The sequence below is a fragment of the Anomalospiza imberbis genome, chromosome 4 (assembly GCF_031753505.1).
Source record: "Anomalospiza imberbis isolate Cuckoo-Finch-1a 21T00152 chromosome 4, ASM3175350v1, whole genome shotgun sequence".
NCBI classification, from domain to species: domain Eukaryota; kingdom Metazoa; phylum Chordata; class Aves; order Passeriformes; family Viduidae; genus Anomalospiza; species Anomalospiza imberbis.
In genome coordinates this window covers 61,330,021-61,343,208 of record NC_089684.1, presented here as the reverse complement: position 1 = coordinate 61,343,208, position 13,188 = coordinate 61,330,021, and the positions used below count along the sequence as shown (strand labels likewise).

Sequence of the window (13,188 nt, the reverse complement as noted above, 5' to 3'; positions counted from 1 at the left end):
TTTCAACTGAGTTACTATGACCTGGGGATGTCCTAGTAAGTGAATAAGCAAACTAATCATTTACAGTCTCGAATGTGTGCAGCTCTGGAACAACTTACATTTGCTTTCATTCCCAGGATCTTTACAAAATGTTTGCATGCAATTCAGCTCTTTCGAAAAACAGATTACAATGCTCACCTTTTATCCTAAAGATCAGAAATGCATATCATATACTCTAAAGTATATTTGGGTTTTATTGTTTACACAAATGAAAAAAAAAACTGTATTCACAGCAACTGAGTATAACATTAAGCAGTAAAAGCATTCATAGAAAAAAACACTATAAAGAATCTCATCCTATCTGGAGTTGTAAAAATGGTAGTAATTAGTACTGTACTTTAAAATCTTCATGTTTTCGTGCACTGAAAGGCTGCACTGTGAAGAATGTACACAAGAGGGCAGACATAAGGCAGACGTCAACTCACTGCTGACTTTTGCACACCCGAATCCCTCTCTGTTGGGGTTTAAGCCCAGCTGGAAACCAAGCATCGCTCAGATGCTTGCTCAACCCCTTCCCTCTCCCTCTCCACCCCGGTGAATAGGGAGAAGAATCAAAGAAAAACTTGTAGGCTGAGATAAGAACAGTTCAGTAAGTAAATCATGGCAAATGATAATAATAATGATAATAAAAGACTAATGCCAGACCCTTCCCAAACCCAGACTGGCCACCCGATTCCAGGTAACTCCCCCTAGTTTCTGTACTGGGCATGACGTTCTGTGGTGTGGAATACCCCTTTCATCAGTCCTGGCTGTGCTCCCTCCCAGTTTCTTTTGTGTACTTCCTCACTGGCAGAGCATGAGACAAGGAAAAAGTCCTTAGGATAAACACAACTTTCCAATACCCAAAACATCAGTGTGTTATCAACACCATTCTCATTCCCAATCCAAAACACAGCACTGTAGCAGCTACTGAGAAGAAATAAACTCTATCCTAGCTGAATCCAGGACACCCTGCTCTTGAAGATTTTAAGAATTTATTTTAATTGTAGTCAAGGTGTAAAAGGAGGAAATGTTTCTCTACATAATTTATTGTGAATAAAAATGAATGGATTTTTCCTTCCACTAATTGGTACAACCATCTTCCACATATCAGCATTTGTCAAAAGGAAACAAGCAAAATCACACATCTGACTATTATTACTTTAATTTTTTTTTTATGGAAAGCAGGTCATATTTTGACTTTTTTCTTCTTTGAACCTCAAAACTATTTCTCAAATACAAACATATTTTAAAAATGAATAATACTTTATCTCAAACAGTTTAAGCTAAATATTATTTTTGTGCAATACACAATCATGTTCATAGCTGCCAAAATATCACTGACAATAACAATGCACAGGCAAATGTAATTCTGTGTGTATGTTAACTGAGGTGAACGAAAGAGAAACTAATCTGAACAGAACATAAACTATGTTCTCTCATAGGGGAAAGAATGTAACCTTCATTTGAGGCCTCTTTTTTAGGAATACAGTGTGCAGTACCAGTATCTGGAAGTCTTTAAATGAAGACTCTGCATCTTTGTAAGCGATAGACTCTAGCTCAAACCTAAGTTATGACTATACCCAAAAAACTCTGGGCAAGGTTCTTTTGCACATATTCATTCTGCAAGATGTAAGACTAAAGTATTCAAATTGAACTTCTGGCCTGAAATAAAGAATTTACAAATTTACTAATCCATGTGTTATTTTCCTCATTAACTAAATGATAGTGCTAAAGAAAACAATGGCACAAACCCCTTTTCAAGTACAGAAATATTAACCAAATTATTGGATATTTATGATCCAACTGAAAACCACTGAATTCAAATCATTAATCGAAAGGAAAAACACCCCAAAGTCAAAGCTTTTATCAAAAAGAAATTACTTTATTAAAAGTACCTGTATTTTATTTCAATAGTTATGAAGAAGGAATAAAAATAAGTAAACATTGGGAAAAAGAAAGCAAAGGTATTAAAGGAAATAAATTATGTCATTTCACAGTATTTTTCCTGAAAACAGTTGTATGCTGCTGAAGAGGTACCAATAATGAAACAAAATATCCTCATCATTATTTTAAGCCCAAATTTTCTTGTTTTGATGGACATTTCATCTATTCCACAACACACAAAGGACACACTCTGGTCAATGACTTAAGAGTCAGTAACTAGTCATGAAAAAAAGCCATAAACCAGTGCAAACCCAGAAATAATGTATTTGGTTTAAACTAACATTTTCATAGTCTATCTTATTTAGTCAATATTTAATTCCATTTATCATATTAAATCACTAAATATCAATAAAAATATCCCATATTACAGTGACTCATACTACAAAATTTTCCCAGGAGATATAGAACAAAATAATTTGGCAGTAAAGCATTTGCAAATTAGACTCAAGAGGAAATTATCAAGGATAAATGGATAACTTTTTTCTAGAGCAGGGTCTGAAGAATACCACAAAACACCAATCAAAACTAGAGCAACAAATAATTAGAAGTTTGAGCTATTCTTTGCTTCAAAGTCCTGCAGTAAAACTAGCCACATAATTTTTCAAAGATTTTTGGTGAGTCTTCTTCAAACCACTAAAGACAGTTTAGTCTTTTTAATTATTTTTCATTCTGCAGCTATTCTTTTAGTAAGCAGAGATATTAAAAAGGGTTATATATTGAGAATGATGAGCAAAATGTATTTCTGATGGTCTTAAAACAGAAGATTATATCATATACTAGTTCATACTTCTTCATAGTTTATAACCCCATGTCTACTGCAAGTGTCTGTTAATGACTAATTAATGCCATGGTAGTCTACATAACAAATGAAAAAAAAATTAGGAATCAGATTTTCACATCCCAAGATGAAGACACAGTGTTAACAATAATGAAGATCATCTTTGACCATTAAATCAAGAAAAACTCTTACATGTAAATACTTAGTGAACAAATATCAATGTTTGAGTTGACATTATTCAGACAGTTTGCAAATTTCACAGAATCACAGAATGACTAGGATGGAAGAGACCTTCAAGATCATGGAGTCCAACCCATGCCCTTTACTCAACTGAACGATGGCACTGAGTCCCACATCCAGTCTTTTTTTAAACACATCCAGGGATGGTGACTCCACCACCTCCCCAGGCATACCATTCCAATACTTTATCACTCTTTCCATGAAAAACCTTTTCCTAATATGCAACCTAAACTTCCCTTGGTGCAGCTGGAGACTGTCTCTTCTGATTCTGTCAGTTGCTACCTGGAGAAAGAGACCAACCCCCACCTAACTGCAACCACCTGTCAGGGAGTTGTAGCGAGTGATAAGGTCACCTCTGAGTCTCCTTTTCTCCAGGCTAAACAGCCCCAGCTCTCTCAGCCATTCCTCACAGGGCTTGTGTTCCAAGCCCCTCACCAGCCTCGATGCCCGTCCTTCCCAAACTGAGGGACCAGAACTGGACACAGTACTTAAGGTGTGGCCTCAGCAGTACCGAGTACAGGGGAAGAATGACCTCCCTGACCTGCTGGCCACACCATTCCTGATACAGGCCTGGATGCCCTTGGCCTTCTTGGCCACCAGGGCACATTGCTGGCTCATGTTCAGCCGGCTGTTGACTGGTACCCTCAGGTCCCTTTCTGCCTGGGCACTGTCCAGCCACACCGTCCCCAGCCTATTACATTGCAGGGGGTTATTGTGGCCAAAGTGTAGGACTTGTCACTTGGACTTATTAAACTTCATCCTATTGGACTCTGCCCATCCATCCAATCATTCCAAGTCTCTCTGCAGAGCCCTCCTACCTTCCAACAGATCGACACACTTAGTGTTGATCTGCCAGCTTAGTGTCATCTGCAAATTTACTAATGAAGACTCAATCCCCTCACCCATGTCATCAATAAAAATACTGAACAGAACTGGCTCCAGCAGAGACTCCTGAGGGACACCACTGGTGACTGGCCCCCAGCTGGATACAGCACCATTCACAACCACTCTCTGGGTGTGGCCATCCAGCCAGTTCCTAACCCAGCAAAGAGTGCTCCTGTCCAAGCCATGGGCTGCCAGCTTATCCAGGAAAGTGCTGTGGGAGACAGTGTCAAAGGCCTTACTGAAGCCCAAATAGACACATCCACAGCCTTTCCCGCATCCACCAGGTGGGTCACCTGGTCATAAAAGGAGATCAGGTTGGTCAAACATGACCTACCCCTCCTAAACCCGTGCTGGCTGGGTCTGATACCATGGCCATCCTATAAATTCTGCACGATGACACTCAATATAAACTGTTCCATAACTGTACCTGGTACTGAGGTCAGGCTAACTGGCCTATAATTACCACGATCCTCTTTCCCACCCTTTTTGTGAACGGGTGTCGCATTGGCCAGCTTCCAGTCATCTGGAACCTCACCAGTGAGCCAGGACTGTTGGTAAATGATGGAGAGCGGCTTTGCAAGGTTGTTTGACAGCTCCCTCATCACCCTGGGGTGGATCCCATCTGGTCTCATATATTTATGAACATCCAAGCAGCTCAGCAGTTCTCTGACTGCCTCCTCTTGGATAACAGGGGGACTGTTCTGCTCCCTGATACCTCCAACTCAAGAGGACAGCTGTCCTGAGGACAAGCCATCTCCCCACTAAAGACTAAGACAAAGAAGGCGTTAACCACTTCTGCCTTCTCCTTATCTGCAGTTACTGAGTTCCCTCCATCCAGTAGAGAGCAAAGGTTGGTCTTACCCTTCCTTTTGCCGTTAATATATTTGTGAGAACATTTTTTATTATCCTTTACAAAAGTTGCCAAATCAAGTTCAAACTGAGCTCTGGCCTCTCAAATTTTTTCCTACATGTCATAGCAACCCCCTTAAATACTTCCTGAGAAACATGACCCTCCTTCCAAAGATGATGCATCCTCTTTTTATTCCTAAATTCCTTCAAAACCTTGTTGCCCATCCAGGCTGGACATCTGCCTCATCGACTCATCTTTCGGCATACAGGGACAGCCTGTTCCTGTGCCCTCAAGATCTCTGTTTTGAAGCACGCTCACCTTTCTTAGACTCCTTTGTTCCTAAGGGCTGCTTCCCAAGGAATTCTCTGAATAAGTCTCCTAAATATGTCATAGTCTGCCCTCAGGAAGTCCAAAGTAAGAGTCTTATTGATGTTCCTCCTAATTTTATCAAATATTGAGAACTCTATAATTTCATGATCACTGTGCCCTAAGCGACCTCCAACCATCACATCTCCCACCAGCCCATATCTGTTTGCAAACAGCAGGTCTAACATAGTACCTCCCCTGGTGGGCTCACTCACCAGCTGTGACAAACAGCTGTCCTCCACAAACTCTATAAAGTTCCTGGACTGCTTCTTTTCTGCTCTATTAAGTTCCCAGCAGATGTCTGGTAGGTTGAAGTCACCTACAAGAACAAGGGCTGGTGATCCTGAAACATTCTCCAGCTGCTTATAGAATAAGTTGTCCCCCTCTTTTTCCTGGTTGGGTGGATAATAGACTCCCAGTAGGATGTCAGCCTTGCTGGTCTTCCCCTTAATTCTTACCCATAGGCATTCAACTTCATCATCATTAGTTTCAATACATATGGCGTCAAAAGCCTCCCTAACATAAAGGGCCACCCCTCCACCTCTTCTCCCTTTCCTGTCTCTTCTGAAGAGCTTGTAGCCATCCAGTGCAGTGCTCCAGTTATGTGACTTGTCCCACCATGTTTCCATGATGGCAACTGCATCATAGCTTTTCTACTGTCCCATGGCTTCTAGATCTTCCTGTTTGTTACCCATGCTGTGTGCATTAGTGCACATTAGCTCCTCAGCTGGGCTGCTGATTTCACCCCTAACTCAGGTTTACCACCCTTGGGCCTGCTTCCAGAGAACACAGCTGTATTCCCTTCTCCCTTCAAATCTACTTTAAAGCCCTCTCAATGAGTTCCCTAGTTCATGAGCTAAAATCCTTCTGCCCTTAACAGAGAGATGGAGCCCATCCAGTTCCAGCAGGCCATGTGCCAAAAAAGTTGCCCCATGATCAAAGAACCGAAAATTATGCTGATGACACCAACCCTTGAGCCACTTATTGATAATATGAATTCTTCTATTTCTTTCATCATTTTTCTCTGCCACCAATGGGACCGAGAAGAACGCTACCTGTGCTCCTGCCCTATCAACCACCTGACCCAGTGCCCTAAAGTCCCTTTTAATTGCCCTGACACTCCTCTTTTCAGTCTCATCACTGCCATCCTGGAGTACCAGCAGTGGGTAATAATCAGAGGGCCGAATCAGCCCAGGAAGTCTCTCAGTGATATTTCGTACCTGGGTGCCAGGGAGCCAACAGACCTCCCTGTGGGGTGGGATTGGTAGACAAATGGGGCCCTCTGCTCCCTCAGAAGGGAGGCACCTACAATGACAACCCTGATATTCTTTTTGAAGTTAGAGGTGGTGACCCATCTGACAGATGAAGCATAACTGGAAGGCTTACTGGGCAGATAATTCTCTTCTATGTCATCTGGCTGACCCTCTAGATCCAGGGCCTCATACCTATCCTGAAGTGGCACCTGGGTAGGTGATGGTGGTCAAGAGGAAATTTTAATTCTGAAACAAATTCAGATACAGATCTTAATATTGTGTCTATTTTTTAATGAAAATGTCATAATTTCATATGGTTATGGTTTTAACTATTAATGTTTAAATGCTGAATTATAAGCAGACATGCTTCAATGGTATGCTTAAACAGTACTACATATTTTTATAGCTATATGGATTAAGCAGTTTAAGGACAGTTTCTTGACTAGTTAAATTACTAGCAGTTTTATGTACTCCCATCAAAGAAGAAATTATTTAGTTTCACATAGCTCTAAACAAAAAAATTAAGCAAGTCTAACATAACAGATATGACTAATGAAATCAAAAGCTGTGGAAATGATGTGTTTGGAAATGATAAGTTTGCTGCATGACAGTTATGTTGACACTGCAATCAACTACACATTAGGAAATTCATAGATGTAATCTCTGTCTAATTATGTGCTTTTGATAGGCAGCAACAAAGACAATTCTTTATAAATTAGCTGGATTCCTGATTCCTAGACACAGCTTTGCGATGGGAGCAATCCTACAAGTAATCATACCTGTCCCTACCTTATTCAGAATCAATGTCTTTAATTTAAAAATATGTCAATATGCTTATTGCAACAGGTCACTGTAAAGCAAAGGGGGGTATTTTAAACGGAACCCTGAATATACTTCTCATGACTTAATTTTTCTGTACACAACAATTTTTAATTGTTGGGAGTTATTTACTGCAAAGCTGGAAAGAGGAAAAATATGGCTGACCTCGCATTTTCTAGCTTAGTGCACTGGAAAGACATTGTGTACGGTCCTTCACAGCAGGAGTTTTAGAAGCTTGCCCTGCTTAATCTGCTTAAGTGTCCAAGAGTGCTATTCAGAAGAGAAATACATGCAGTGGACAGATGTATCTGTCCCACTGTACACTGTATTCTGCCTTACAAAGGCTGTTCTCTCTCCAAAGATGATACAATCCCACAGGAGTGTACCTTCTAGGTTTTCTAACCAAAAAATATTTACATACCTGATATAAATAATCCTCAAATACAAAATAGTAGTCATCATTGCTTGCTGTCAGCTTTACATCCTGTAATAAAAAAATACAAGAATTTGAAGCCAAATGATCTCTCTTTGGACTCCCATGAAGACTAAACTTAACATGGTGATAGAAGATACTGTTTCACTTTCACTCAAAGAACTATAGTTAGGCTTAGACTCCACATTTTAAAATTAAAAAATGCTATATTAACTTGATGATTAAGTATTCAGAGTTGAAACTTGAAATGGAAGCAGTCATACCCTACTGGTTCTTTCTCACAAACCCAGTTACTCCTTCAAATGAAGATACCATTCCTTTATGACTTAACGGTTCAACTAAAATGTCTTAAATGAGACACAATACAGGCACAAGGAATGAGTTCACAAGAATAAGTTCACACTAATTATTTTTACACTCCTCAAAAACAAATCATCCAGTATTTTCTCTGTTAAAAAAACCAACAACAAGATACGAGTGTGATGAGCACATAAATCACTCACTGTTTAGTGAATTACTTACTTTGTAAATCAGGCTGTCCACTAAAAGGTCATGTTGAATCACATTTGACTTAAGCTGTTCATAATACAAGATGTCCTAAAATTAAGAATATTACCATCATCTGTCTGATACATGACCTGAATTTAAAGTAAAAAAATTAATTTTCAGCAATTAGAAGAAGAAAGCATGTATTCAACTGAAAAAAAGCACTGCATATTTATGAAGCATATATCATGGTTTGTTCTAGTTTATGTCCTAAGAATTGAGATTTGAGATATTATAAAATTACTTCACCTTCAGACAAGTAATAAAATGAGAATGAAGGGACTAGTTCAAATCAAAGACTCATATCTTCCAACCTTTGGTTCTCTCTACAACTAAAATCTTTTCAATGCTCAAAACCATTATATTTCTTTGTTACCTTCTTTTTTCATGCACGTCTCTACCAATAGGTTCTGTCTTATCTTTAAGCATTAGTGAGTTGCTGCAAATATTTGACATTAAACTAGTATGAACTTGTAGACAGGTTAAATTTGTGCAAAGATTAAATGATAAATATATATTAAAAAAACTGGTGAAGACTACAAAAAACTAGGATCTCTTTTTAAACTCCAATTCTTTCCTGAATGTCTACGGAACATACACACAGGTGAAACAATGGGGAATAATCAGAACCAACTTCTCTGCTTTTACTTATTCTATCCCTTCCTTCTCAGAAACAGCTTGCAAAGGAAAAATAGAATTAAATATCGCACTGTCATCCCATAACTCCCAAATCCCTTTATATATATATACATATTTATATCCCTAAATATTTTTCTGCCATAACAACTTCAACCGAATAACAATTTCTGATTGATTTGAACTAATTGATAAATTAAGTCAGCCATCCCAAAGATCCTTTCCACTCCACAAAACTATTTTGATTTCAAGGCATCTATATGGACACCACACAAATATTTGTATATCCCCAGCTTCACAGATTTACTGCTGATTTCTTCAATAAATACAAGTCCAGAGTAATGATTGGAAGAACAAGTGGGAAGTAAGATGATATCTTGCAGGGAGAGAATGGTGAATAGTACACATTTAGAAACTATTAGAATCAACATATTACTAAACTGCTAAGTTGAAGTGAGGACATAAGCTGTATTTACTAAGTACTGATGCCTCCCACAGGGAAAATATTTAAATTTTCCTTTTGAGAAATAAAAAAGGGGAGGTATAAATATAACACTAATTTTTTTAGGAAGGATCACACAAAATTATTTACTCAATGCAAAGTATCTGCACTATGAACATCACATCCTGTTCTTCAAAGCTATGAAGAACTACTCGAATACTCAAGTCATCATTTTAAAGCATCAATACTGTAATCTAATCAAGTATAGCACTGCCAAATGAATAACATTCTTTTTTGTCATCTCTAATGACTGTCTATATTAAAACACAAGAAGCTAATATTTAAAAAAAACCCAACCAAAACCAAAGCAACCATAAACTGAAACCAAAACCAAAACCCATGGTCAGTGGATTGGAAGGAGATGACCTTTAAGGTCCCTTCCAACCCAAACCATTCCATGATTATAAGAAGACCAGAAGGACAAGCTGTTCAAAAAGAAGTTTAGAAAACAAATCAGAAATTATTAAAAAAGGACTTGCAAAGCTAACACAATTATAACCATTATAGGAATAAAGGTTTTAATGCCTTATTTGCCGTTCATTCTTTCTTATATTGTGATTGCTGTGATGCAAAATGAAGCTGGGCTTGGGAATCAAGCCAGGTTTTCAGCCATAACTTGGCTACAAGAAGATCTTGCCCATGTCTCTTAGTAAGACAAGAGGCTTGTGATTGATGCTGTATTAATATATTTATTCCTTAGATCTGAATCATAAACAACATTTACTTTCAAGACACAAGACTCTCTGGTGATCAGTCTCTTACTTAGACAGTGAGGAATATTTTAAGAGCCTCACTCAGTCTTTAAAAAAGATTCAAGTCTTCTTTTTCAATTAACTGGCTGCATTTCTTTCTCCATATGAGAAATTTCACTACTGGCAAGTTTCGGGAGTGTCCAAAGATGTGTTACATTTCTTATGTTATTTAAATTTTTTTCAGTTATAAACAAAAATCTTACCATTTTCATCTGATTCAATATTTCTTCTTTGTCCGCCAAGTCTTCATAATAACATTAATTTGTAAACTTCTTCTCTTTCAAAAATATGTTGCCTTTTTATACAGACTGACCTTTTCTGAAAATTATATACTTTTATACCACACCTCCAAACATACTTATCTTTCTAAACTGAATTAAGGTACACTTCAGGATTGCAGTGAGCAGCCTTCTGACCTTACAGAGCCACATCCCAAAATTTCACCCAAAACATTTGTATTGCATCCACTTGAGACCATAAGGGAGCTCTGAAAGGAGCTCATGGGCAAGAGAGAACAGTATCTTTCAGCGGAACCTAGCAAAGCTACTTTAAGCAGAATCTGGATATTCACCTTCTCTGAAATAAAGGTTTGGATTACTCAGCAACCTCTGCACCGGCACAGTCCACCTGTGTCCTGTCATGAAATCCCTGGCACTAGAGCTGCACTCTCACTGATGAAGTGTTGGCAGGACATGTCCCATTTTTAGTTACCCTTGACATGTGATTGCATTATTGCATTTGCCTCTCAATCTAGCAAGGTTAAAACAAATACCTAATCAGATTACATACAGAGAAGACAGATAAAAGAGTTAAAGGAAGACCCTCCTGGTAAATTCTTGAAGAGGGTCCACAGCTTATTCTCCTTTTACCAGAGATCTGTGAAATCTACTTGTAAAGTACATTCTTCTCCAGCCAAAGATGATGACAGTCTGTTACTGTAACTGGGTTTTCTGCTGTTGAATGGTACAGTGGGGACTTCTGGCTACTGATCCTAATCTAAAAAACCTTCTGATAAGGCAGAAATACATAATGCCCCATTATGAACTTACCACCTCACCTATTATATTAAGTTTTTAAGCCTTGGAAACTACATTCAGTAATACCTATAGCAAAGTAAAGTATTACTGATTTTTTCATGCTGGAATTTTCTGAATTAGGATTTGAAACCTATTAACTCAAAAAATTTACAGGGGAAGAAAAAGCCTATTAGATAATGAACAAATTCCCTTCCTAAGCACTGTTTCAGTAGCATGCAGAGAATAAAAAATTGTGTAACACTATGATTAGAAGGAAAAAAAATTAAACAGATTCTCACTAAGTGTGTGCCATCCATTTCATGCAATGAGACAGATATCCCACAGGAAATAACTGTGATTGTGTGATTCAAGATCATATTATTAAAATATATATACAGCAAATTGGACTGTTTACACAGACAATATTAACTGACACTGTTCACCTTCAAATGTTTGTCTTTGCAACCTTAAAATGCTCTTTTAACACAGTTCCTCTAAAGTGTACCATTACAAATGAAAACAGAGAAACAATTCATTGTCAGGCAATGTGTTTATGCATTTCTAAATAATCCTGCATACCGAGCTCATGGTTTATCGTTTTTATTATTACAATACTAGATTGTTAGTATCATTCCTTGCTTGGCTGTATATTAGCTTTATACAGAGGCTGAGCTTTACTGAATAAAATTGTCCAAACAACAATATTGGATGCTAGCACACACAATGCTGCCCATACCAAACCCTCACAATGTTTCACATCAAAGAAAGGAAATTCACAGTTCATGTGATTTAGAGATTCATACAGCTATAAATATAATAGAACCTAAATTGCAAATCAGAAATATTACAGCAAGGAATGTCTGCAAACAGACAACTCTATTCCATCAGAGACACTATTCATAAGAGGTAGAGAAAAAAAGTGTTAGATAAATCCGTAAAGACTATATGAAATTCAGCAGATCATAAAACAGCTACCTATATATGGAAGCTGTTTTGCTATACTTCACAAAAAATAAAGCCATGTATTCATTCTATGCAAGAAGAACATCTCAGGCTGTTAGCATTTTGGCAGTAGTCACAACTTACTTCTGTGTAAGAAACATTAGTTAATGCAGTGCTTAAACTGAACCATGGCTATTTAGTTTATAACATAGCTGTGGTGATCCACGTGCAGATCTACCTGATCCATGGGCACTCTACTAGGTCTCACTCAGAAAATCCATCTTTTCAACGCATGTACTAAAAGTCCATGAAACAACTTTAACTTAGAACTCAGGATAAAAAACGCTATGCAAAAATAATCTTGGAAAAGAAGACAGAAGATTATGACAGCTGTTAGATTAGAAGAACAGTTTCAGCTTTGTGTGACAGAAAAACATTTACATGCACTTACCTCACTTACCTTGAATTATTTTCTCCAACACAGCTTATCTTGTCCCAACTTGATAATTTCTGTTTTCTATGGGGACTGAGGGTGCATTTTGTATTTAACTGTTATTCAATCCTTTATTTCAACAACCTCAAAGTAGTAGACTAATTTACCAGTCTGCATCACTTTATCTGCTGTTACCACTTTGTCTTAATGTTATCATTACCACTTTCTAGCCACTTGCCCTCATCTTTAATCCTTCAGCATCATCACAAAGTATTGTCTCACCACTAATTCCTTGCACACAGTCTACTCAGTTCAGTCTCAAGGCTCTGGATCCAGCAGACTGTCTCTTAAAGTAAAATTTCTACTGCACTCAGTCTCAGAACGTGTTTAAAATAGTTTGTTTTTCTTTTTCATCTATAGCTGACAAATATAATTTGCTAAGTGTGTAAAAATTTATCACAAGGTAAATTATTATGTACATATAAAAGCCTCATATCAAAGTTTCCCAATTATGCAAAGACCTTAAAGAGGAATTTAACTTTTTAAGGTATATTAAATATAATAACTATGCCATGGCTTCAGATACTGCAAAAATTTCCTTGTTGACGACTTGCATCAAATATAAGGTACTATGAAAAACTGTTGCTGTACAAGGGAATATAGAAAGAACCCACATCTTACTAGCTCCTCTCTAAGTCTTTTTGATTGTACATATGCAGAGTATATGTCATAATACATAAAGCAATTTATAAGATATTGATGACAGGGTCAA

At 37.7% G+C, this 13,188-nt stretch overlaps 1 protein-coding gene across 2 annotated transcripts in view; it reads right to left on the bottom strand.

Annotated features, from left to right (window-relative positions):
• Positions 1–13,188, bottom strand: part of TBC1D19 (TBC1 domain family member 19) — a 50,984-nt gene that overhangs the window by 10,799 nt on the left and 26,997 nt on the right. For both annotated transcript variants that reach the window (XM_068188828.1, XM_068188829.1), the window contains exons 12-13: positions 8,112–8,186; positions 7,578–7,640 (exon numbers count right to left, since the gene is read on the bottom strand). In XM_068188828.1, coding sequence (XP_068044929.1) covers positions 7,578–7,640; positions 8,112–8,186 — 138 coding nt within the window. The remainder of the gene's footprint in view (positions 1–7,577; positions 7,641–8,111; positions 8,187–13,188) is intronic.